The sequence below is a fragment of the Mustela erminea genome, chromosome 20 (assembly GCF_009829155.1).
Source record: "Mustela erminea isolate mMusErm1 chromosome 20, mMusErm1.Pri, whole genome shotgun sequence".
Classification (NCBI taxonomy): domain Eukaryota; kingdom Metazoa; phylum Chordata; class Mammalia; order Carnivora; family Mustelidae; genus Mustela; species Mustela erminea.
In genome coordinates this window covers 1,133,389-1,158,038 of record NC_045633.1, presented here as the reverse complement: position 1 = coordinate 1,158,038, position 24,650 = coordinate 1,133,389, and the positions used below count along the sequence as shown (strand labels likewise).

The 24,650-nt window shown below is 59.6% G+C and overlaps 3 protein-coding genes across 7 annotated transcripts; all 3 read right to left on the bottom strand.

Annotated features, from left to right (window-relative positions):
- Nucleotides 1-22: 22 nt before the first annotated feature.
- PRRT2 (proline rich transmembrane protein 2) lies at nt 23-3,793 on the bottom strand. The gene is made up of 4 exons (XM_032327853.1): nt 3,671-3,793; nt 2,003-2,975; nt 1,476-1,608; nt 23-1,318 (listed from the first exon to the last, which is right to left on the bottom strand). The coding sequence occupies exons 2-4, from the start codon at nt 2,903-2,905 to the stop codon at nt 1,308-1,310; spliced, it is 1,047 nt and encodes a 348-aa protein (XP_032183744.1). The 5' UTR covers nt 2,906-2,975; nt 3,671-3,793; the 3' UTR covers nt 23-1,307.
- Nucleotides 3,794-4,854: 1,061 nt separating this feature from the next.
- MAZ (MYC associated zinc finger protein) lies at nt 4,855-9,957 on the bottom strand. Of its 4 annotated transcripts, XM_032327847.1 has the most exons (7): nt 9,844-9,957; nt 9,105-9,191; nt 8,165-9,021; nt 7,698-7,761; nt 7,255-7,426; nt 6,237-6,461; nt 5,830-5,939 (listed from the first exon to the last, which is right to left on the bottom strand). In XM_032327847.1, exons 1-6 carry the CDS (start codon nt 9,877-9,879, stop codon nt 6,259-6,261), a joined length of 1,419 nt encoding a protein of 472 aa, XP_032183738.1. In that variant the 5' UTR covers nt 9,880-9,957; the 3' UTR covers nt 5,830-5,939; nt 6,237-6,258. The 4 variants fall into 4 exon arrangements, with proteins under 4 accessions (XP_032183739.1, XP_032183741.1, XP_032183738.1 ...); XM_032327848.1 differs by lacking the exon at nt 6,237-6,461 and having other exon boundaries at nt 4,855-5,939; XM_032327849.1 differs by lacking the exon at nt 9,844-9,957 and having other exon boundaries at nt 9,105-9,371.
- Nucleotides 9,958-10,655: 698 nt separating this feature from the next.
- On the bottom strand, nt 10,656-24,650 carry KIF22 (kinesin family member 22). Of its 2 annotated transcripts, XM_032327839.1 has the most exons (14): nt 24,545-24,650; nt 18,194-18,389; nt 16,741-16,868; nt 16,500-16,654; nt 16,074-16,283; nt 15,762-15,992; nt 15,468-15,621; nt 15,222-15,357; nt 13,157-13,325; nt 12,461-12,629; nt 11,989-12,056; nt 11,061-11,273; nt 10,909-10,968; nt 10,656-10,797 (listed from the first exon to the last, which is right to left on the bottom strand). In XM_032327839.1, exons 1-14 carry the CDS (start codon nt 24,600-24,602, stop codon nt 10,762-10,764), a joined length of 1,983 nt encoding a protein of 660 aa, XP_032183730.1. In that variant the 5' UTR covers nt 24,603-24,650; the 3' UTR covers nt 10,656-10,761. The 2 variants fall into 2 exon arrangements, with proteins under 2 accessions (XP_032183730.1, XP_032183729.1); XM_032327838.1 differs by having other exon boundaries at nt 10,656-10,968.

Sequence of the window (24,650 nt, the reverse complement as noted above, 5' to 3'; positions counted from 1 at the left end):
GAAGGACCAACTGAGGCAGGAGGCGAGTCTCATGCAGTCTCCGTTTATTGGTGTTTCAGACTCATGCAGCATCCGGCATACAAAAAGGGATAATCTGTTTGATGTATCCTTTTTTTTTTTTTTTAAAGACTTTTAGTTTTTTTTTCCCTCCCCACGCCTTTTTTTTTCTTTCTCTCTCTCTCTTTTTAAATTTTTTTTATTATTATTTTTTATTTTTTAGAAAACAAAACCCGCCAACTCCGAGCCGCGTCGTAGCTCAGTCCCCGCCTCCCTAGCGGACTGTCGCGTGCAACAAATCTCCCTCAAATCTCCCTCGTCCTCTTGGAAAATGATTAGAGAGTTCCCCTCCCCTCACTCGCTCCCTGCATTCGGGAGCTTTGGTCCTATTTCGGGGTTCTTTCGTTACAAAGCACGTGAATGACCCCAGCCCCGACGCCTTTAAGAAACTCGCTGAGCGGGTTTAAGAGCCCAAGTGGGGCAGGTCGGCTCGGGCTAATCAGAAAGGGCCAACAGCCGCGCCCCTGCGCCCCTTCCTCCTCCCCGGTGCACGCTCTCAACAGAGCGAGCCCCCGTGCGCGACACCCCGCCCAAGTCCCCAGACAAGGCCTGGCTTGCCAGCTCTGCGACCCAGAGGCGCCCTGGGGGCGTCAGGACCTGGGTGGTCCCAGCAGAAAATAGTTGGAAGCGGGCTGAGCAGCCCTCCCCGGACATCGCCCCCCTCCCCAGCCTGATCTAGTAAGTGCTGGAGTTTTTGCAGAGAGATCGGCGGCGGGAGGGAGGAGGAAAGGATGCTGAGGGGAGAGAAGGCAGGAAGAGGAAGGGGCAGAGGGTGCGGAGGGGGAAGGGGAGATGATAAAGGGGAGAAGGAAGAAAGGAATGAGGGGGAAGGTGCCCAGACAGTGAAAGTTGAAAGGGGGACACCGGGGCTGGGGCGCAGGGACTGGGGAAGTTGGGAGGAGTGCAGGGAGGCTGGGAGAGATGCAGGAAGGCTGCGAGCAGGGAGTCTGGGAGATGTTCGGGTCAGGGAGGTTTCCAGAAGTGCAGGGACAGGGAAGCCACGAGGCTGGAGGGGTGCAGGCAGAAGTGCAGGGAGGTTGGAAAACAGTGCAGGGAGAAGAGAGGCCTACGGTTGGCACAGGAGCCTGGCAGGATGCAGGAGCAGGAAAGAAGCTGTAAACAAGGCCGCTCAGGCTCTCTTGGTCCCTATGGGTGCGGGCCTGGGCCATCCATTGGGCTCCCCCCAGGGGAGGATGGGCCCAAGGCAGCTCCCAACAGGAAGAAAAGTCTTGGAATGCGGGCAGAGCCCCTCACTTATACACTGTGGGAGAGGAGACAGACAGAGACGGTGGGGGTAGAACAAGGAGAGACAAAGGAGAAGTAGGGAAGACAGACAGGAGAGAGCAGGGGCAGGGGTTAGTAAAGCTGCCCTTGCCAACCCTTCCATTCCTCCCGGCCTGTCCCAGACCCCCACTCACCGCCCAAGTTGATGACGCAGGAGGCGATGATGATGAGGACCCCCCCTACCAGCGCCACGATGCTTAAGAGCTTGGCCACGCGGCCCAGACGCTGGGCCCCATCCACGTCCCCCTGCTGCAGGCTGTTCCGGGACTGGGGTGAGGGTGAGGGGTGCGGCACCGTGGGCCCAGGTCAGGAGACGGCAGCCCAGCAGGGTTCAGGTGAAAGAGTTGTCCCAAGGAGACAGGCAGGCCCCATGGACAGTGGTTCGAGGGGGGAAAGAGGGTTGGAGAGGCAAGGAGGGGAGGGCACAGGTCAGCAAGGCGGCGTGAAACCTGTCCTGCCCGCCCTCCCACCTGATGGGCTAGGGCAGCGGTGGCTCCGAAGGGAAGGTCCCAGGGGGAGGCCAGAAAAGACCCCATACTTGGGAAGGGAGATCCATGCAGAGAAGAGAGGAAAAGCAAGGTACTACTCCTGGGTGCAGTCCCAGTGGTGGCAGGAAACTGGCAGCCACAGCAGACCTGGGCCGGGGTCCCAGGGGGCTCACCATAACAGCATAAGCGAAGGCCACGATGTTGACAGGCCACATGGGGCAGAAGCAGGACAAGATGGCGAGGATGATGTAGTCCCGAGGTTTCTGGGTGCCTTCGGCCCCCTCCACCCCAGACCCTGCCAGCTGGGAGCTGGGGTGGCGGCTCAGGCTCCCTCGGGGAGATCCGGGATGCCCACTGTGAGCCCTTCCTAGTCGGTCCTCCTCCACCAACTGCTGTAGCACTCGGGGAGGAGCCCCGTTGGCTGGATGGGTTTTGGTGGAGGGTGGCGAGTGAGGCTGCGGGGCTGGGCCCTCTTCCCCGCCACCAGCCTGCAGGGGAACCACTGCCCCGTTCTCCTGCTTTTCCCCCACGTTCTCAGTCAGGACCTCAGGGGTGGGGTCCTCCTGGGTAGGGGGCTCTGGCTGAAGAGCTGACTTGGGGGTGGGCTGGGAACCTGGCTGGCAGTCTGGCTGAAGGTCTGACTGGGGGTCCGACTGGGGAGCAGGCTCCGAGGCTGGCTCAGGTGGGGCTCCGGACCCCAGATCGGACCCCTGGTCTGCAGTGACCTCTTTATTCTCTTCTGGTTTGGGTGCTGGCTCTTGGCATGCTTCTTCGGGGCTGGGGTTGGCATCTGGCTCCCCTCCTGGGCTCGAGCTGAGGTCTTTGGCCTGGGCTGCTTCTGGGGCCCCAGCTGGGGTCTCTGTGGTTGCTGGAGCCAGCCCAGCTTTGGCTTCTGAGTCCACAGGGGCCCCCGCGATGTCTGGGCCTGGCTGCAGGGCCTCTGGCTCATCTGGGACCCCAGCTGGGGCCTGGAGAGGGCCAGTTTTGCCTTCAGAATGGCCAGGCCCTTCTCCTTGGGTTTGGGGACCCTCTTCTACCCCCTTCACCTCCGAGCCCTCAGAACCGCTGGCTGCCATCTTGAGAGGGGAGAGGGGACAGGGGAGAGGACCTCGATGGAGCGGCTGGAGCAGCGGAGACCGCAGAATCCTGAAAGAGGAGGAGACAGGTGTGGTGAGGAGGAAAGCCGAGGCGCCCGTCACTGCAGCTGGAGACCGATATGCTCCTGTCTTAGGGCCAGCGTTGGGCTGCCTCTGGGGAGAGGAAGAAAAGTTGGGGTTTCCTTTGCCTTGGGGTGGGACATCCCTGGGGAGGAGTGCCCTGCTCAAAGTCTTCTGCTCGAGAGCCCTGGGAAGATTAACCCTTTTGTAAACAGGACCCTCCCAGGCTCTCTCCCTGGGCCCGCCCGACAGGGTCCAGACTCCGAGATCCCGCAGATGCCCCGGCACCCCGAAATCAGCAAGCTGTGCAGACGCCCGCACACTCCCACAGGCAGACAGGCGCACTGGGCAGAGGCCCGGTGCTCACGTTCCACGCCCTCTGCGTCCTCCCTTCCTCCCGGGCCGCCCCGCCGGTGCGGTATTCCCCCCTGCGCGACTGGGGCGCAGCGCCCCCGCCCCGCCCCGGGCACCTGGGCTCGCCCCTCCGAGCCCCTTCTCAGCCCCTCGCGCAGGGATTCCCTCGCCCCCGGGGGAAGGAGGAGGCGCCTCCTCCTCCCATTGGCGTGGCGCGCCCGGCACCAGCACCCAGCCCGCCGGGCGCCCGCATTCCGGTGCAGCCCTCCCGGCGTCCGCCGTCTGTCCGCGCACAGTCCTGCCCGCGGCCTCGGTCCATCCCCGTCTCACCTCGACGCCGGCCTCCAGCCTGCTCCCGCGGCTGCCGCCACCGCCGCCCCGCTGCAGCAGCCGCGGCCCGGGAGGGAGCGAGTCCGCGAGCGGAGGGAGGCGGCGGGTCTCCCCTCCCCGCGGCTCGTCCCCTCCTCTCGCTCCTCTCACGTCCCCTCCCCTACGCTCCGCTGCCGCCACGCACCGCCCCCGCCCCTCGCTCGCCTCCCGCCCCTCCCGGCCAGCCCGAGGGAGCCACGCGTGCCAGGCCCCGCGTTACCCGGGCAACCGGCGGGGTAACCACTCGCGCCACCTCCCTGCCCCTTCCCACGCGCGCTTCTTGGGGGTGCCCCCTTCCCAAGCCCCGGGCCCCTCCCGCCAACGGTCACCGGGGTTCCTGGCCGAGGCAGGGGGCTGGGGGCAACGGAGAGGGGTCTACGAGGAGACCGGACCTGTGAGACGGGCGGGACCCCTACAGGCAGAGAGAGGGGAAGGGGAACGAGGCAAAACTTGGGGAGGCTGCTCCGGAGCAGGGTGGGGCTGGGAGAAAAGGGAGCCTGCAGTACAGGAAGCCCCTCGCCCCTCGAGGAAGCAGCAGCAGAAACGGGCGCTGGAAGGCTCCCGGGTCCCTGGAGCAGGACTCAAAAGGGAATTCCAGGGCAGAGGCTGCAGGGGCCGTCCGGAGCAAGAGGGGGCTGGGCCCGGCCCGGACGCGCTCCATGGACCACACCAAGAGTGGAGGGGACAGGCGAGGGCACAAGCGCGGTTTTTCTCGGCCACCCTCTCCGCTCCCGGTCCTTGGGCTGACGTGCGCACCCTTTCTGCAGCTCCCTCGCCCACTGTCAGCCCCCAGGGCCTTAAGGGTGTGCAGGTACTGGGCAGAGGTCTGAGCCGCAGGCAGTGGGTGTGAGCAGAAGAGCAGCATTCGTCTCCCGCTGGCGTTTTTAACCCAGGCCTCTTCAACCCTCCAGTGGCTATTCTGGGCCTGCCTGGGTATTCCCGGGAGCCCTGGGAGTCCTGGAACCTGCTCTCCAGCCACTGGAGCCTCGGCCCCACCCTGAATCTGGGCTGCAGCAGGGGTTGAGGGAGGAGCCAGAGCCCGGGAGCCACAAAGGCCCGAGCCCGGCTGGGACACCAGGCCCAGAAGTAATGCCTTGGGGGGTGGGGACAGGGGCTCTGGGGAGAGCAATCCAACCACTCCAAAGTCAGAGACAGGTTTTTATTTAAAATTTATTGTAATGGGGTCCGCGCAAAAGGAGGGGGGTGAAGGGTGGGGAACATGCAGGGGACACAGGAACACGATGACATGGCCAGGGCCACTGCTTCTGTCGTGGGGGAGAGGGATGAAAAGAAAAGGCCAGGGCTGGGGCTGGGGTGGAAGAGGGCGGGGGGAGACACCGTGACCGCATTCCCCCCCCCCAGGAAGCACCTCTAGTCCCTGGATCCCCCATTCACCCTGGCACCCTAGAATTCCGTCTCTTGTCCTGCCTCTGGCCCTAGTGGCTCCTTCTTTTGCTCCCCTTGACTTGTTTTCCCCTGACAGATTCTCAAGTAGGACAATGTTTAGGGCCTGACCCCAAACAACCCCGCCTCGTGAAGGTACTGCTGCCGTCCCTGCTCCGGCCCCTTCTCCCGTCTCGCCTCTTCCCCTCTCTGGGACGGAATCGGGACCCCTCCTTCCTCTCCTCCCTCCCCCTGGAAAAAAAATTAAGAGAAAAAAAAAAAAAAGCACCAACTCCCCAGGGAGGGGCAGCAGACAGTATGGGGGGGCGAGGACCGTGGAGGAGAAGGCTCGCAGATCCCTGTAAGGGCAGGGCAGGGGTCACAGAGAGGAGAAGGGGTGAGGGCAGTGGCCGCTCCTGTCCTCTGCCACCCCTGCCCACTGTCCAGGGGGCTTCAACACAACCGAGGGGACAAGTGTGTGTGGGGTCAGGTCTGATGGGGAGGAGACAGGAGCAGGAGAAACAAATCGTTAAAACCTAGCGAATTCCCCTAAGAAACACCTCTTCCTCCTTTCCTTCTGGAGGCTCCTTGGCTGGCGGGGAAGAGGTGAGGAGTCGGCAGGAAGAGGGGGTCAGAGGAGGCAGTACCAAGGGACGTCCCTCCACTTTCCACTCTCCCGACCACCAACCTGGAGCTCACCAGGGCTGGGAGGGAAGGGGCTGAGAGCTCACAGGCACCCCCTCAGCCCCCGAGAGGGAGCCCACAGCTGTGGGGGGGGCTGCCACTGCTGCCGCCGCCGCTGCCGCCGCCGCCGCCGCTGCCGCCATAGGACAGACCTCACCGGTACCTGCGTGGGCACAAATGCCAGGAGATCACAGCGCAATCCGATAGGCAAGAGCCTGGTCCCTCACCCCAGCCTGGTTCCCAGACTCCCTCCCCTGGGACACAGCCGTTGCTCACTTCCTGTCTGGCCCCCAGAGGCTTTCCCAGTTCTCCTGAAGGGCCCTCCCTGTCCCCAGAAGTCTCCCTAGCTCCAGTGGTAGGTGGGCATCCCTGGCCTGCCTGAGATCCCCTACTGGGCCCTTTGAGCCCCCTCGTCCCACACACCCCACCCCACCCCCCCCAGCCATGCCCCACGCCTTGCCTGGTGGGTGCGGGGGTCCCCCTCAGCAGGTGGGCTGTGGCTGGGGGGCGTCTCCCGGGACAGGGGGGGCGGCCCCCCCCAGATGGGTCTGCATGTGGCCGGCCAGCTGGGCAGGGGTCTTGCAGTGCACGCTGCACAGCTTGCACAGGATGCGGTCAGCCCGCGGGGCCTGGAGCCCGTGGTCCTTCACCGCGTGGATGCGCAGGTATGCTGCTGTGGTGAAGCCTATTGGGGGGGTGGATTGGGATGGGGGGGATGGGGGGTCAGCCAGGCGGAGACCCCAGAGACGGGGCTGTTCTCCTAAGGCCGGGGACGCCCTCCTCAGATAGCCCTGTCCTCCGCCCACCGCATCCTTGGGAACCTGGGGCCAACGACTCTGTTGGGGCTGGTGGGGCACAGCCCCTCCCTCAGCCTGGGGCCTGGGTGCATGGTGCCACAGCTTCTCAGCCTGGGTACCCACAGAACCTATTCTCCGTGGCTAGGGGAACCTCTCCCCGGCTGACAGGACACTGATCTCTAGCCACCTGAAAGAGTTGACCCTCAGCAGAGACGGCTGTGTCCCCTCCCTCCAGGGCCCCAATCAGTCTCAGCCCCGTTACTCATTACTCGGCGAATCGGTGAAGCTGTTTAAAAGCAGCTTCCTCTGCGGCTGGGGCATGGCCCCAGCAGGCCGATAAGCCCCTGCGGTCGGACTCCACCTGCCCCAGAGCAGGAGGGCCCGGCGCGGGCGGTCCAAACCCTGCCTTCCAACCCTGGGGCACTGGCTCTCTGGACCACTCCTTCCCCAGAGCAACCCACCCCCAGAGGCTGCTTCTTTCTGGCAGCTCTGAGCCTCCAGCCCAGACCTCTTAGAACTTAACGAGGCTCAGTCGACCCGCCCTTGCTCCATTTGCTTCCTAAAGGGCTCTAGAGGCCACGAGCCCTAGGCGACAGCACCTGGAAGCCTCATCCGTGGAAGGGCCTCCGGCTCGGTCCCCACCCTTTGTCCCCGGCCCTCCCAGCGTGCCCCAGCATGTACCTTTGTTGCAGAGCTCACAGACATGGTGAGGGCCCTGGCTGTGCACCTTCATGTGGTCCGAAATGTAAGCCGAGCTCAGCATCTTGCCACACACGTGACACGGCACCTTCTCCTCGTGTCGCACCGTGTGCGCCCGCAGTCGGTCCTTCGTGGCAAAAGCTGCCTCACATTTCTGGGGAGGGGGAGGGCCGTGGGGGTGTCAGGAGAGTTAAAGCTTCAGGGAGCGGGAGGGGGGGCAAGAGGTTAAAGGAATCCGAGCCTCGGGGGTCTTGGGTCTGGAGGAGACGGGAGAGAGACGGCAAGGTCTTGAAGAAGGGACGGGAAGGCGGGAGCGAAAGAGCAAACAGGAGAGAGAGAAAAAGGGGGTCTGAGAGGCCGAACTCAGCCACCGGGAGGATCAAAATCGTGAAAACCGGGACAGGAGGCGGCGGCGGGCTTCCTACCTCGCACTTGAAGGGCCGTTCTGTTGAGTGCACTTGTCTGACGTGACTGTTGAGGTGATCCGGCCTGGGAATACGTTGGGGTCGGGGTTAGGGCCCTGGGGCGGGGGCGCGCTCCCCGGTCTAACTTCTCAGCCCGCCCGGCCGAGCCCGAGACGCCCGCCTGCCCGCCCCGGCCCCCGGCCCCGGAGCCCCCGGGCGGCGGGAAATCCCTCCCCCTGCCGCGGGGCGGGCCGGCCCTCCGCCCCCGCCGAGCCTGCTCCCACCCGGAGGACCCACCTCCTCGGCGAAGCACCACCCCCTGCTCCCTGGTAACCGGGCGAGGCTTCCCTCCCTCCTCCCGGGGAGTGGCTCCCGGTCCCCGGCCCCAGACGCCGCCTCCCGCCCCGGCAGCCGAGGCCGGGCCACCGCCAGCGCCGTCCGCCCGCCCTCCCCGCCCGCCCCGCGGGCGGCCGCGGCCCCGTGCACACCGGGAGAAGCTCTTGCCACAGTGGGAGCAGTTGTAGGGCTTGTGCACAGCGCCGTCATGTGAGCGCACGTGGTAGCTCATGCGGTCCTTGCGCTTGAAGCGCTGCTGGCACACCGGGCACTGGTAGGGCTTCTCGTCCGAGTGCGACAGCTTGTGCCGGTTCAGGTGGTAGACGTCGCGGAAGGCCTTGCCGCACATCTCGCAGGCGTGGTTCTTCCGGATGCGCTTGCCCGAGGCGGTGGTGGTGACCACGCCGCCCGCGGCCACGGCGGCCGCCCCGCCGCCCGCGCCCGCTTCGCCCCCTCCCCCGCCGGCGCCGCTCAGCTGGGGCACGCTCAGGAGGCTCAGGGGCACCATGGTGGGCATCTTCATAGCCCCCGAGGGGACCCGGCCGGCCTTGGCGCCCGTGTGGATGGCCTCGTGCCTCCGGAGGTTGTAGCCGTTCTTGAACTCCTTGGCGCACAGAGCGCAGATGTAGGGCCCCTTGCTCTTTGTCTTCTTCTCCAAGGCAGAGGCGACCGGGGCCACGGCGACCGTCGAGGTTGGGGCTACGACGGCGGTGGCCGCGGCTGCGGCGATGGTGGCGGCAGAAACGGGGGGCGCGGCCTCGGCCGGGGGCGCCGACACCGGCGGGGGCGGCGGCGGGGGCGCCGGCGGCTGCTTTAGAGCCGCTGTGTCCACTGTGGAGGCGGCGGCCGGGGCCGGGGGCGCAGCAGCGACGGCGGCGGCGGCGGCGGCAGCGGCGGCGGCGGCCGCGGCGGCGGCGGACTCCTGGGCGGCGGCGAGAACCGGGAGCAAGTCCACCTGGAGGGGCTCGGCCGCCGGGGGCTGGGGCGTGGGTGGGGGCGCCGGCGCGGCCTGCGAAGACAAGGCGCCGTGTGGGCCGCGGCCGCGGGTCGGCGCCCTCCCGGCGCGGCCCGCCACGGCCGGCCCCTACTCACCTGGAATGGACTCTGGGCGCAGCCCTGGGAGGCAAAGAAGCGGGACTGGAGCTCAGCCCCGACCTGCAGGGGGTTCTGGGCGTGACCCTGAGGTGGCGGGAAGGAGTTCATGAGGCCGCCCACCCCCCGGGAGTCCAGGCCCAGCACGGGGAAGGGGGGGGCCAGCAGCGTGCAAGGGAACACGGGGAACATGGCCTCGGCCACGGCGGGGCCCCCGGGGCTCAGCGGGGGCCGGGGGCGCGGGCCGCGCGGGGCCCGGGCTCGGGGCGCCGCCCCCGGCCGGCCGGGCTGGGCCGCGCCGAACGCATGGCCCGCGGGCCGCCCCGCCGCCCGCGCACCCCGGCCGGCGGGAGGGAGGGAAGGAGGGCGCCTGGCGGGCCGCGGAGCGCGGCGGCGGCGACGGCGGCGGCGACGCCCCCTGGGTGGGGGCGGGAGGCCCCGCGGGGCCGGGGGCCGGGGGCGGGGGGCGGGGGCCCGGGCGGCGGCGGCGGCGGCGGCGGCGGCGGCGGCGGCGGTTGGAGCCTGGCGGGGCGGGGTGGGGGGAGCGAGGGAGCAGCCTCGGCCCCCGCCGCGCGCGCGCCCAGCCGGCGCCTCGGGGAGGGCGGGGGAGGGCGCGAGGGAGGGAGGGGGACAGCTGCGCGCGCACCGGGCGCGCGGAGGGGGGGTGGGACGGGAGGGAGGGCGGGCGGGAGGGGGTGTGAGAAGGGGGGGTGGGGGGGCGGGGGGAGGGGGTTGTTACCTGGAAGATGAAGCTGCTCCAGTTGCCGGGATCCATGGCGGAGGGAGGGAGGGAGGTGGCTCGCGCTCACCCTGGGGCGGGAGGAGGAGGAGGCGGTAGTGGGGGAGGGGGAACCCAGGGAGGAGGCGCGCGGGGCGGGCGGGAGGGGGGAAGGAGGAGGAGGGTGGGGGGAGCGGAGCACACGGCGCGCGGGGAGGGCGGGCGGGGGGCGCGAGGACACACAAGAGGCTGGAGCGGGCGCGAGCGCGAGCGCGCGCGAGGCCAGCGGGAGGGGGGAGGCACGAGAGGGACTCTGGCGGGAGGAGGGACGGGGGAGCCACCCAGCAGCCCGAGTCGCCCCGAGCGCGAGACCCCTGAGACGGCCGCTGATTGGCTGACGATGGCGCAGGTGGTGGGCGCGCGGAAGACAGGGCGGCTTCTCTCTTCCCCCCCCTTCAAAGATTCCACCCCCCTCCTCTCTCCGCCAGCGGCCGTTATTTCGCGCGCACGCGCATAAAACCGCTGCCGTTGCTGAGCGGGAGAACAGGGGAGCGCGCGCCGGGGGTACGGATGGGGCGGGGCTAAACTCGAAGCGCGCGCCCGCCTAACGGTCGTCGGCCTCAGGCTTTCGCGTTACTTTTTTGTTTCCTTTCGGCCACCGTCCCCTCCCCCTCCCCACTCCAGCGGTTTATTTACAATCCTGCCCGGCTTCATTCCTGCCCGCTCTTCCCAAAGATGGCGCCCGAGGAAGTTCCGCGGAGGAGCTTGCGGCCCAGCCCAAGGGCCGTTCTACCCCCGGCCCCGCCCCCGCAGTCCCAAGAATCAGGCTGAAACACCAGAGTAGAAACTGTATTTACACGACACGCAGTTATACGAGGGTTTGAAAAACAAAACAAAAACATGGCACAGGAAGGAAAGGAGCTGGCAGTCGGGGGGGCCTCAGCGCTGGCTCGCGGCGAGACCCAGGATGTTCGCCTGCAAGACAGGAGGGCAGGGGACAGCCGCGTTAAAGCTGGCGGGCGGCGCCCGGGCCGCAGAGGAGGGGCGGCGCCCGGGCCGCAGAGGAGGGGCCGCGCCGAGGCTCACCTTCAGGAATGACTCCATCTGTTTCCCGGATATGCCCTCCACGCGTTCCAGGTCCTCCACCTGGAGGGACGGCGGCGGTGGGAAGGGGCTTCTCCCTGCCCGCCCCCCCCACCCCCAGGTCCTTGCCAGGGCCATCCTCCCTGGGCCATTACCTGGCTGAAGGGGCCGTGGAGCTCCCTCCAGCCCACGATGAGCTGGGCCTTCTTCTGGCCAATGCGCTGCAGGCTGCGCAGATCCCGGGCAGAGCCTTCATTCAGCAGATCTAGTATTTTTTGGCGCCCGTGAGCCAGTAGCTCCGGGCTGATCTGTAGCTCCCAGCAGTCCTCAGCCTTCTCCTCTGGCTCTGAAGCATCCAGGGACTCCAGCTATGAGGCAGGGGGAGGTGAGTGACAGAAACAGAGTTTGCTATTCAGCCCGTGGCAGCAAACCGCTTTAGACTCCTCTGCCAAAGATAGGAGCCTAACAGCAGCTATCTCCCCGCCCTCCCTAGCCTCTCTTCGCCTCAAGTCTGTCCACAAACCCTTCTCTCCAGTCACTCACTGGGCGGACTCTCATTTTGCCCAGTTTGTGAGTCTTGTGAAGATCAGACGGGTTAAGGAACGTAAAGCATATAGTAAGCTCTTAAATCCGCCTCATCTCTAACAAGGAACGAGTAAGCTCTCTTTCATTCCTAGGAAGGCACACAGAAGGTACTCAGTAAAGGACAGCCACGCCCCCACCCCATTCTCTGTTTTTAGGTAATTCTTCCAGTGTTGTTTCATTTCTTGAGTGCTTAGGTCACGTTTCCCCGGGTGGACTCTTCGGTTTGTGGAGGGGGACTCAGGCTACTGTACCTAGTAAGTGGCTGCTGAGGGTGAGAGCCACCAGCGAGAAAGGGAAGTAACGGGTGACTGATACCCTCTCTGCTACTCGTGGGAAATGCCCTGAGAGGTATCTCCTCCACATTCCAAGGGTAAGCAACTTGCAAACAGCTGGTGTTTTAACTCCATGGCCAGTGCTCTTCCCCTTAGAGCTCACTACCCTTATTTCTCCACTCCAGCTGTGGCTCCAGCTGTGGCTCCAGCTGCCAGCTGCACTCACCTTTCTCTTCCGGCCTTTCTTCTTCAGGATGTGGATCTCAGCATTTGGGGATGCTGCCTGCTCCTGAACTAAAGGCAAGAATTGTGACCCGGAATCATGGCAGAGGTTACTTTTTGCCCTCCCTTACTTGGGTCTTCTATTCCTGATTCCCTGGTTCCCCTCCAGCCCAAGTGAACCTCTTCTTTTGTGGCTCCCACAGAACTTCTCTCACACCTGTATCCGCCGGTAGTCTCGGCTGTTACTGCATGGTACTCAGTCACGGCCCGGTCAGTCAGCCCTGACCGTACTGAGTGCCTGAGCACATAGCACCAGAGCCCGATTTCAGATGGTCCTCACCACCACCCACTGCCTTCCCCAGGGTTGCAGTATGGTGGGAGTATACACGAATGACATGATGAAAGCTGCTCTGAACACCTCCCACCTTTCCAGGATCTGTCATCGGGGCCCTCCTGGCCCCCACAGCCAAACTTACTCAGTTGTAAGGGCATCACCACAGCCTTTTTGAGGGGCTTTGCTACAGTGACTGTGCGGCGAGCAAGCGGTCGAAGCATTGTGGGAGACGAGTTCTCTTTATCCTTTGGGTCCACAGCCTCCTGGGCCAGAACCTTGGCTTCCAGTTCTTTTTGCTTCATCTTAAGCCTCTGTTGGAAAGGATCAGAGAGACATGTGACCCAGAACAAACTTTGGGGCAGCTTGAAGGAGGTGGGTTAGGAAAGTGAGTGCAGGGTTCTGAGCCCCTTGCCGGCAGGGTGAGGACAAAGGAGAGACGCTACCAGGAGACAGCTGGAGCCCAGTATGATTAAGGGCTTTCGGATGGTCAGGGATGCTCCAAAGCGGAACAGGACCCTTTGTGAAACACTGAAGGGAAAGGACTATTCAGGCAAAAAGTCCTAACTTAATTTGAACTGGGTTTTGGGAAATGACAAGGCCTAACATTAGCTCCTTTCGCGGGGATGTCCACCCCTCACCTCCTCAGAGCTGACCTCAGTTGTTTTTCAAAGTCCCACCACATTAAGGACATTCAAGCAGAAGCCGGGGACAAGGGGTTCCAGTGTTAGGCTAAAAACTAAATGCTGGTCCAGGCTTCTGCTGCCTTTCCCTGCCTGAAGATGCTCAGAGGGCTTCTTAGGCCCGTAGGAATCCCAGCTCCCATATCCCTCACACTTACCTCAATCTCCAAATCCTTCTCCTCCATTGTCTTCATGAGCACCATCCGCTCTCGCCTTGGGGTGTTCAGCCCGTGGGTCCCCTGGCTCCCCTGGGAGCCCAGCAGACGGTCCAAACTTAGGAGGCGTTCCAGCACAGCGGGGTCCATGCTACTTAGCTTCTGTAGGGGGCTGAGCAGACAAAGGTCACTCTGCACCTGGCCCGTCTCTCATCACCCTCTCTGCAGTAGCAGGATTCCCCTCATGATGCCTTCTATTGCTGTATTCTGAGGGTCCACACTCTGGTGTAAACTTTCTGGGCAACCCCAAGCAAGTCAACCAGACTGTCTAGGTACACGGCTTCAGCAGGTGAATACGGCTCCATCACTACTTGCCCGCGTCACCTCTCAGAGTGCCAGGAGATCTGACAGGAATAAGCGCTTTGTGCACACCCGAGTTCCAAGCCTTCAGGCTCCAAGACACTGCCCCACCCTGGCCTGCAGGCACTCCCTGTCATCACAGAAGGCAGAGACTGGGAGGTGACAGCAAGGATTGTGAATCGGTTTCTTTGAAAGAGCCAGAGCCGTTGGGGAAAGATTCACAGTGGAGGTCATCTTCAGCAGGGCTTTGAAAGCCACTGGGGACCAAATGCCAAGCCTTCTTCCCATGGGCAGTAAGAAAGGCCTCTTGGAGTGGAGTCCTGACTTAATCTGAGCATGACAATGCCTAACATTTGTTCTTTCTGTCTAGAATTGTTTCTCTCCCAGTTATCACTAAGTCAATTGGACACCACCTTTCCCATGAAACCCAACTTGACTACATATCTTCCTTCCTGTACCGTGAAGCTCCTCAAGGACAGAGGCTGCCCTGTTCCTTGGGCCCAAGGGTCTAGGAAGAGCAGGATCAGAAAATCTGGGTGAACACCAGAGGTCGTTCCTTCCTGGCTCTCACAGCAGCAGCAAGTCCTTCCTGATCACACCTTGTCCCACCTACTCTGCATCATCTGATGTTCCCCTCTTCTCTCCTTTCCTGAAACCTGAGCCCCTGAGGTCAGGGTCTGACCAGGGCTGATGGGCCCCATCTCTGGGCTTACCCGGGGTACCTGTCTGGCAGAGACTTTGCCTGTTCACATGTAACACACATCTGCAAGGATGCATGTTTCTCTGAATTTATGCACATAGGACACGGGACTGCTGAGAGGACAAGACTGAGACGGGGTTCTAAGCAAACACCCTTTCCTGTAGGCCATCCAGCCTCAACTGTAGCAGCTCCGCCACCCCACCCCTGCCATTCTAGGGAGGCAACTGCAGTCTTACTTTTGCCGGGTTTCTACCCAAGCCCAAATAAAGCCTCTCTAAACTGTCTAAGTCTGAAGACTAGTGAACAGAGGTGACCTCAGGAGGTCAAGGATTAGTACCTACTCTGCCCCCAACTGCTCTGGTAGCCAGAGAAAGAAAGCAAGACCCCAAATAGCAGTGACCTACGGATTCGTGCATCCTGGGCCATGCGGTGGGGCCATCAGAACCAGGGAGAGAGGCCACACACACACACACACACACACACACACACACACACAGAAGGGTCTAAGTTTAGAGACTTTGGATAGAGGTTAGAAGCAAAGTTAGGACAGCAACGGGTTCCTTGCAGAGTCCTGGAGACGCCGGACTCCGGTGCGCAGACGGAGCGGTCTCAGGGAGACAGAGCTCTTCATCCCTTTTCTCTCTGCTTTGCTCTTGTCCTCTAGATAGAAGAGGCCTGATCCAGATTACTCCTTGAGCCAGAAGTTAAAGTGCTCATCCTTGAAACAGCAGCTTCCAAATGTGAGGTTTTGCTGCCTGCCTGAAGGGGTTGGAAAGTGGAAAGGAAGGGGCCGGGAGCCCCAGGAGGAGGCTTCCTTCAGGCCCCTGACGGACCGCAGCACCAAGGCTAGAGACAGCTCGGCACTTCCAGTGAATTCAGCAGAGTAGGGCTTGGGGTGAATTCGAGGGGAGAGGAACAAGTTCACAGCACAAGGATCTGACTACTCTCTGCATCTAACCCACACGCGACAGCAAGGGGACATCCCCTAGGCCCCCAGCCTCTGCTCACCTGAGTTCCTGGGAGGCTGAGGCTGGAGCCGCTGGGGGCTCAGGACTCCCAGTCTCCTCTTCCTCAGGGCCACGGGCTCTCTTTGCCTCTGACGGGCCGAGCAGTTCTTTCTGGGACAGTTTAACGGGTGCCAAGACTAGGAAAGATGTGGGGCAGGTCAGCCTCTGTGCTGATGCTGGGCAGCTTCAGCACACTCTCCGGTTGTCCAGATCTGCCCTTTGCACTCTGGCCAGCCCCCGTCCTCACCACAAAGCTGTAGACTCTCATTGGTAAAAGGCCGGTTGATCACCTCCTTGGACCTGGCAGCAAAGTTGAGCGCAGAGACTGTATCTAGGTAGAAGCGTCTCTCGGGGGCAATGTTGGCAATAAGGATGCTGTGGGCTGAGCCACCCAGAGAATCCTGAGGGACAGGGATTGGGCAGGATAGGCAGAGATCAGACGCCCCACGTTTCCATTCCTTGACTGAAGTTCCCCAGCCCCCCAGCACACCTGAGAACCTTCTTCTCCAGCCCCTTGTCACCCCAAGATGGGTGGCCTGACCTGCAATAGGCGAGTCAGCTTGCTGTCTCGGTAAGGCACGCGAGGGAGGCCCTGGTTCAGCGCGTCCACCACCTTGCCCAGTACGAAGAGGGAGGAGTTGATGGCTCCGCTTTCCTTCAGCCGCAGACCCTTGTTACCTGTGCGCCGGTTGTCCTCGGAGCCAGCCAAGTCAATCAGGTAGAGTTTACCCTCCCGCTGGCGAAACGGGGCCAGACGCTCCCGCTGCTCCACCTGGGGTAAAGAGCAAGGGCCCCCCAACTTAATTCACCCTCTAGGGGCTTCCCATGTCCTCCCCCTGTAACCGGGCCTCACCTTAACCAGGAGCACAGCGTGACTGCGGGAGGAGCGCTGGTTGAGCCGCGTGGCTCCCACGGTCCGATTTCTACTGGCTGGCAGGAAGTGCTGCTCAAACTCAGCAAAGCTAGTGATGGGCTTCTGCGAGAGGCCCGGAATCAGGATGTTTCCCCGACAGTCTTCTCGGATCACGAGGTCTCCTGATGCAGGGTCCAAGAGGTCTAATACCTGTTGGAGCAGGGAGAGGTAGGGCCAGTTCTCCAGACACAGGCTGCTTACTGCCTGGGCATCAGTCCCCTCCTTCTGCTGGCCTGTCGGACGTGTACCACCGGCTAACCCAACCAGGTCTCGCGTCGTTGCTAGGGCAGAGCTTCGTCATCAAGAACCGGATCCTATTCTCTTTGACCTTTGTCTCTCCCCACACCAAGCAGAGTGGGGCCTCACCTTTTCCTGGTAGATCTCTAAGTAGGACATAGTGACAGAGAGCGCCCATGGCCGGCCCTCGCCGCCCTCCTCCCTCGTGAGCTGTAGGAGGTCCATGAGAGCCCGGGGAATCACTCCCGGTTGCTCGGGGCTGCCCAGCATTGTGTGCGTCTTCCCTGGGGAAAGAGTGAAGATTGCTGTGAGATCTTCCTGCTCTCGAGCCCTCTCAGCCCCACAGCTGCTCTCTACCTGGCTCCCTCACCTGCCCCCGTGGGCCCATAGGCAAGCACACTGGCATTCTGCCCTTCCAGCAAGTGCCTGAGGATGGGCTGCACTGATCCCGCGTAGATGTCCTGCTGAGAGCTCTTCTCCCCGTAGAAGGCATCAAACCTGCAGGCACGAAAGAAAGGGGGAATGACTGGAGGGTTCCATCCTGCCCCAGACTTAGAGGGCAATACTGGCCTCAGATTTAAGAGTCTCTGTCGCTTTTCTTACATAAAGACCCTAGAAAGCACCACTGAACACCTGTTGTGCCCCAGTCCCCGTGCCAGTGTTAGGAATACAGAGATAAGTCTAACGTCCAGAACTCTGGGGAGTTCTGCAGTCTGGTGGGACAGAAAGAAACCCATACATGGCTGTGATTCAGGGAGTGAAGAGGAGGACACACTAGAAAGAGTAACTGATTCTGCTTGAGGAAAGAGGATTTTGCCAGAGAGAGAGGAGAAAGATATTCCAGGTTTCCAAAATAGCGCGCAGACAAGGGTGAAACGTCAGGGCTTCCGGATCTTTCCCCCGAGACAGCACCCACGGCAAGGAGTATCTGTATATCAGAACAGAGCAGAGGTTCTTCCCGATGACAAGGCGAGACCCCCCCACACCGGCGATCCATGCTCTGGACTCTGGAGAAGCAGGGGCTGAGGCCACAGCAAAGATGCAGTTTTAAGGGGGACTGTGTTGGGGCATGAGCCTGAAAATAAACAAGTCACGTTGCCAAGGGGCTAGAATGAGGTTGTCAAACGTTTTCTAGGAGGAGCCAGAGAGTAAATATTTTCGGCTCCATGAGCCATAGGATTCCCTTTGGCAGCGATTTACTGCCATCATTAGAGTCGGAAAGCAGCCACAGACAGTATGTAAATGAACAACTGTTCCAATAAAGCTTTTATTACAAAAAAGACTCCCGGTCAGATTGGACCTGCAGGCCATAGGTTGCCACTCCCAGCCTCAAACGAGGAGCCAAAGAGTCTGAACTTTCACTCGCCAGCGGAGTTTCAGCGTAGCGGTTGCGCCTGTGAGCGCTTTCCCCAAATCTGGGTGGTCTTCTCTCCTGCCGCCCAGCTGCAGCCTGGGTCGGCTGTGGCTGGTCTGTGCCCCCCGCCAAGCCCTTCCTACACCTCCCTGACCCTAGTCGGGGCTCCCCTGCTCACCGTCGCTACTCCTTCCCTTTCCCTCTTTGGGCCCATTTCCCCCACCAGACTGTGAACAGTAATGGGTCTGGTTCAGCCCTCGGCCTTCCCCCAAGTACCCCCCAGAGGAGCTGTCAGAGTGGGCACCCAGGAACGCGTCGGAAAGACCAGACGAAGGTGTGAGGAACGAAGCTGTGCTGAGGAGGGAGCAAGGATCCTGAAGAAGCTTCTGAGAAACCGTGTGGGCAGTGTGATGTGAGCAGGCCTAGGAGAGAGGAGAGGGGCCGGAGGGCAGAGTGGCCTGAATCTTACTGGTATTTGAGAGTCTCCTGGTGGTTCCTCCAGTTGGCAATCTCCAGGGAACAGCTGTCCAGGCCGCGCACACAAGGGGGACCCCCTGCTCCATCTGTCCCGTGCACAAACGGCCGCAGCCGCACAGCCACCCTAACTCGAGCTGGAGGCGGGCGCCGGCCAGCCCCCACCTTGCTTAGCCGACAGCGACCAGCACCTAGAGGACAGAAGGGAAGTTTTCAGGCGTGAAATACAGCAGGAAAGAGTCTTGCAGGAAGAGCTGCTGGACACAGCTGAGCTCTGAAGGATGAACAGCAGCTTCCCCGGAATACGGCCGCAAGTTGGGGAAGAGAGCTTCTCCGCCAACCATGTCACGTACGTAGCAAACATTAACATTTAGTAAGCGCCGACTACATGCCAGACATGCTTTAATCTTCACTGTGTCGCTGAGGTAGGTTCTACTCAGGCCATTTTGCCAATGAAGAAGCCCACGGAGGGGCAGCAGCTCTTCTGAACACCGCAGTATGTTATGCCTAGGGCCTGTGCCCATTACAACTTGGGTCATGGCCCACATTTTATCTTTTTGCTCCTCAAAAGAAGCAGAGCCTAGAAACAAAACCAAACCCCAGCATCTTGAGTAGATTAGAGACCTTCTTTACCTTGACAGAGGGGCAGGGAAGATGGACTGGAGGTGGATGCTGAGGTCCTGGAGACACCACGGGAAGGCCCAAGGCCCCCAGTTCATTTCAGGGAAATTCTTTCCACCCTGGCTGTACCGTGGGTGGCGGCCCCAGTTCCTTGCTGGCTCTACGAGTAGGTCCAGTGGGGTGTAGACTGTCAGGTTTACAAAAATGACCCGGAAGATCTTGTTAAAATGCAGATTTCAGGGGGTGCCTAGGTGGCTCAGTCGGTTTAGCATCTGCCTTCGGCTCAGGTCATGATCTCAGGGTTCTGGGATCAAGTCCCAAATCGAGTTCCTTGCTCAACAGGGAGCCTGCTTCTCCCTCTGCCTGCCACTTTCCCTGCTTGTGCTCTTCTCTCTCACACACACAAATAAATAAACAAATAAAAACCTTTAAATTAAAAAAAAAAAGCAGATTTTGCTTCAGTCTCTGGAATGATGCTTGAGGTTTGCTTTTTGTTAGTTTTTTTTTTTTTTTTTAAGATTCTGCATTTCTAACAAACTGCCAGGTGATGTGGATGCTGCTGGTGAAACATGCTTTGGGGTGCAAAGGTGTTGTAGACCAGCATCATCTGGGGTTGTTGTAAAGATTAAAAGAGTTGGGGTGCCTGGGTGACTCAGCTGTTAAGCATCTGCCTTCAGCTCAGGTCATGATCCCCAGGTACTGGAATCAAGCCCCATGTCAGGCTCCCTGCTCTGTGGGAAGCCTGCTTCTCCCTCTCCCACTCCCCCTGCTTGTGTTCCCTCTCTCTCTGTCTCTCTCTCCATCAAATAAATAAAATCTTAATAAATAAATAAATAAATGAGTTGACATTAGCCCCCACCCAAACCATCAATGAACTGCCTGACTTTCTGTGCTTCTATTTCCCACCTGAGGTTTATAACATATAATTATATTTAAGTGTATATACACATAAAACTTAATGACAGTTTTTCTCTTGATGGGGATTATGTGGGTTTCTTTTTTATGTTACACAGTTCTGTAATGCTGTAATGTTTGCATTAAAATAAATAACACTGTGGACATCTTCATTTCAGAGAAATAAGGTTGAGAGGCAGCCCCTAGTCTCTTTTGTCCCAGCTCAGGGTGCAAAAGGCATTAACACGCAATCCTTCCCTAGTGTAAGCTTTCTGTTTGGTTTGCTTCCAATTATTAAATCTAAGTCACTAAGAAAAAGATTATGAATATTTTATCAGAAAACACAAGATAAAACTTGATAAAAAAGCCTGTTTGGTTGGGGCACCTGGGTGGCTCAGTGGGCTGAGCCTCTGCCTTTGGCTTAGGTCATGATCTCGGGGTCCTGGGATCAAGCCCCACGTCAGGCTCCCTGCTCTATGGGAAGCCTGCTTCTCCCTCTCCCACTTCCTGTGCTTGTGTTCCCTCTCTTGCGCTCTCTCTCTGTCAAATAAATAAAATCTTTTTTTTTTTTAAGATTTTATTTATTTTGTCAGAGAGAGAGAGAGAGAGAGAGTGAGAGTGAGCACAGGCAGACAGAGTGGCAGGCAGAGTCAGAGGGAGAAGCAGGCTCCCCGCGGAGCAAGGAGCCCGATGTGGGACTCGATCCCAGGACGCCAGGATCATGACCTGAGCCGAAGGCAGCTGCTTAACCAACTGAGCCACCCAGGCGTCCCCAAATAAATAAAATCTTAAAAAAAAAAAAAAAAGTTAACAACAATCCTCTTTATTTTCGTAAGGACTGAATGAGCTGAAAATATCTTATGAGGAAAATATTTCTGTTTTATGTTGGCGGATACCACACTATAGTTCACAGCTAACAGTAGAATTCTTTTTTTGTTGTTGTTTTAAAAATTTATTTATTCATTTGAGAGAGAGAGAGAATAAGTGAGCAAGAGGGAGAGAGAAAAAAAATCTCAAAGACTCCGCACTAAGCACAGGGCCGGAAGCAGGACTTGATCCACAACCACCAGATCATGACTTGAGCCGAAACCCAAGAACTGGGACACTCAACCAAGTGTTAGGCTGCCCTAACAGCAGAATTCCAACCTAGATCTCTTGGCCTCCAAAAATATGGTTTCAGTGCTGATGCCATCTAGCCTGTTATATACGACCTGGGGAAGTTCCTGGCAGCTCTGACTCTGTCATTTTTGCGGGTGGTCGCAGCTGGTTGTCAGGGCCTCGTATAAGGCACGAGGCTGGTATCGGGGGCCAGCACAGAAACAGCACGACTACAAGGTGCACAGACGACCCTGCTAAGAATCTTACACACAGTAAGCATCCCCATAAGCAGGTGGCCTACAAGAAGTGGCCTCTGCTTCTTCACCTGACGAACGAAGCCAAGGACTCCACGTTACAGCTTACAAGGCACTTGGGCATCTAGTTTTCCTTTGATCCTCATGAATCCTGAAAGTCAGTAGCCAGTCAGTAGAAACCTGTGGACGTACCCATGCAGATGAGAAAATTAAGGTGCACAGAGGTTCACTGACTTGTCAAAAATGCGTGCAGGGCTTCTCCTTGTCTCTCTTGCCCAGGGTTCTTGGAAGAACAGAGAAAGGGCAGATATAGAAGCATTTACGGAAGTTTTTTTGTTTTTGTTTTTCTAAAGATTTTATTTATTTATTTGACAGACAGAGATCACAAGTAGGCAGAGAGGCAGGCAGAGAGAGAGGAGGAAGCAGGCTCCCCGCTGAGCAGAGAGCCTGATGCTGGGCTCCATCCAAGGACCCCGGGACCATGAGCCAAAGGCAGAGGCTTTAACCTGCTGAGCCACCCAGGTGCCCCGCATTTACAGAAGTAAATGGGAAAGGGAAGGGGAAATCTGTGGTGATGTAGAAAGAGCATAGACGTGGGTCAGACAAGTGAATTTAATTTCCAGCTCTAACACTTATTAGATTGTGACCCTGGGCAAATGACTTAACATCCATGTGCCCTGGTTTCTTTGTCTGTAAAATGGGGTGAGGTGGGCCTTGCAAAGGCTTAATGAGAATGAAAAGAAGTAACATGTAAACTAGCCTACAGTGAGTAGGTTCATTACTCCAGGTAGGATGGCCTGCGTTCAAATCCCAGCTCTACCACTTACAACTAACTGAATAAACTGGGGGAAATGATGGTCTATTCCTGTGCCTCGATTTCCACACCTGTAAAGTGGGAATAAACGAAAATCCGTCCTCACTGGGTTGTTAAGGCGGTAAATAAGGTAACCGGCACGTCGGTAAAAGCTCAGTAAGTGTTTTAGTTTATTCTGTATTCCTCTTTCACTTTCCAAATGTGGAGGCCTCAGTATAGAGGTCAGGTAATTTGCCTATGGCCAACAGCTACCTAGTGACAGAGCTTCCAATGAAGGTCTAACTCCCAAGTTCATTATATGGGCCCCCAGTCCTCCTCGCCCCCCTCCCGTATGGAACCCCATAGGCCTTGGAGTCAAGCGACAAGTTCTACCTACCAGCTGTGTGACCTTGGGGAGGCTTCTTAACCTCTCTGAACTTCAGTTTCTCTTTATAATAGTATCTACCCTCACAAGATTGTGAGAAGCCAGAGGAAGAATGTACACACGATGTCTGGCCCCGCGGCCGGCAGCTGGCACTCAGTAATCGTGAGCGATTCTTCTTACAGTCCTGCACTCTGGCTACTCACTCCTCCAGGCAGCACCAGCTCACGTCTGCCCTCACCATTCTGCAGGGTCACCAGTGACCTCCGTACCTGCTAAATCCAGGAGACATGCCTGCCCCTCATCCCATTTGACTTCCCAGCAAGATCCAACGCCCTTGATCTGCCTTCCCTTGAGAAATAGACTTTCCCCTCAGTTTCCAGGCCTGAGAACGGAGGGAAACAGCTCTCTGCTCTCCCCATCTAAGTTTCCACCAGTCTTGAACGTTTTTTCCTAGGCTCCTTCTACCATCTCTCCAGCACAGGGTTGCTCAATGTGGGCACTATGACTTTGGGCTGGACAATTCTTTGTAATAAGGTGTTCCTGTGTGTTGTAGGACGTGTAGCACACATATGCTGGACACATATGACAGTGGCATTCCATGGGCCACCCCCCTCATAACAACCAAAAAAAGTCCCCAGATGTCACAGATGTCCCCACAGGGCACAACACTGCCCCTCGTTGAGAACTGCTACTCGGATTCATTTCATGGGTATGGTCCCAGGCTTTCTTAGCTTCAATTACTGTCTTAAAGCTGATGACTCCTAATCCCTACAGAGCAAGCGAAGGCAGACGCCCAACCCACTCAGCCACCCAGGGGTCCCTAACTCTTCCTTTATTGATGAGAAAACTAAGCCACAGACATCGTCTGTCATTGGCCTCTTTATACATCATAAATAAGAAATCACTTGAGGGGGTGCCTCGGTGGCTCAGTCATCCATCGGCCTTCAGCTCAGGTCTGAACCTTGGGTCCTGGGATCGAGCCCCACATCAGGCTCCCTGCTCAGTGGGGAGCCTGCTTCTCCCTCTCCCTCTGCCTGCCGCTCCCCCTGCTTGTGCTGTCAAATAAATAAATAAACTCTTAAAAAAAAAAAAATCACTTGGTGGTCTTTTCCTCCAGCCAAGGCCTCGTAAACTGCCATCTAACCTTCGAACCCGCTCCCAGTATCACTTCCTTAAATCAAATCCTCCCAGAGTATCCAAGGGTTTACCTACTTCAGAATTTGTACTCTCTGTAGCGGTTTATACGTATCTATCATGGCTTTCCGTGATAGTAGGTATTGATAGGATCATCTGTTGAACAGACTGAAAGCTCGTCTGGGGAAGGGTCAATATTCTCTCAAGCACTTTTATGATATTTACTACGCAGCAGACACAGGGCGTCTTGACAAGGCGAGGGGCGGTGGCCTTCCGGAGCAACCATGTCAGATGCTCGGGCATCGGGGTAAGAGGCTCTAGAGTAGGTCTGCCTGAGCGCAGATTCAGACCCCAGTCTTCACTAGTCGTGTCAACTCTGAGCAAGCGATTGAACCACGGATGTCTCCGTCTCCTCCTCTGTAGAACGGGGGCAGTAACAACCAAGCACCTCCTGGTATCGGGTGACGATTAAAGGATTCATCGCCGCGAAGGGCTCACCACTGCGCCGGGGACCCTGCAAGGGCTCACCATGCGTCGGACATTCTGCCCCAAAGCTCGGCTTCTCGGCAGGGCCTGACAAGCACGGGGCGCTCCCACCAAGGACCGCGGGGCCCGCCACAGTCCCCGAGCAGAACGCAGAGACGTGTGTGAACGAACAACGCGCGGGACTGCGCGTCCACGGACTGCCGGGGCTCGAGCGACCGCAACAGCCCCTCGCTGCCCCGCGGCGCCCTCTCAGCCCGGCCGCGGCGCGTCTGAACCCCGCCGGCCCGCTCCGCCCCCCAGGGGTCTCCCACCGACCCTTCCCGCAGCGCGCGCCCCGCTCTTTGGTCCGGCGCTGACGCTGCGGGGTCCGCCTCCTTCCGCTCGCCCGCTCGCCGCCCCACTCGACGAAGGGACCGGAGCTCCCGCAGGAGCGCGCTAGGCTCCAGCAGAGCTCGAGTGTGGGCCGCGGCCCTTGGAACCCGGCGCCCGGGGCCGCGCGCAGAGCTGGCCGGCAGAAGCCGGGGGCTGGCCCGCTCCGACGGCCGCACGGCCCCGCTCCCCACCCGTCCCCGGCGCCGGCCCGGCCTCTCCCCGACGACCCGCGGCGCCGGGACCAGACTCCGTCGCGCTCCCCCACCAGGCTCCAGGCTTCGGCGTCCCGCCCAGGCCGGGCTCGCGTACCTGAGGTCGCCGAGGCCATCTCGCGTCGCCTCAGCGGCCCCCTACGGCCCGCGTCCATTCCACTCCCTCCGTTGGCCCGCCTCTCCCGTTCGAATTGCCCGGTGCC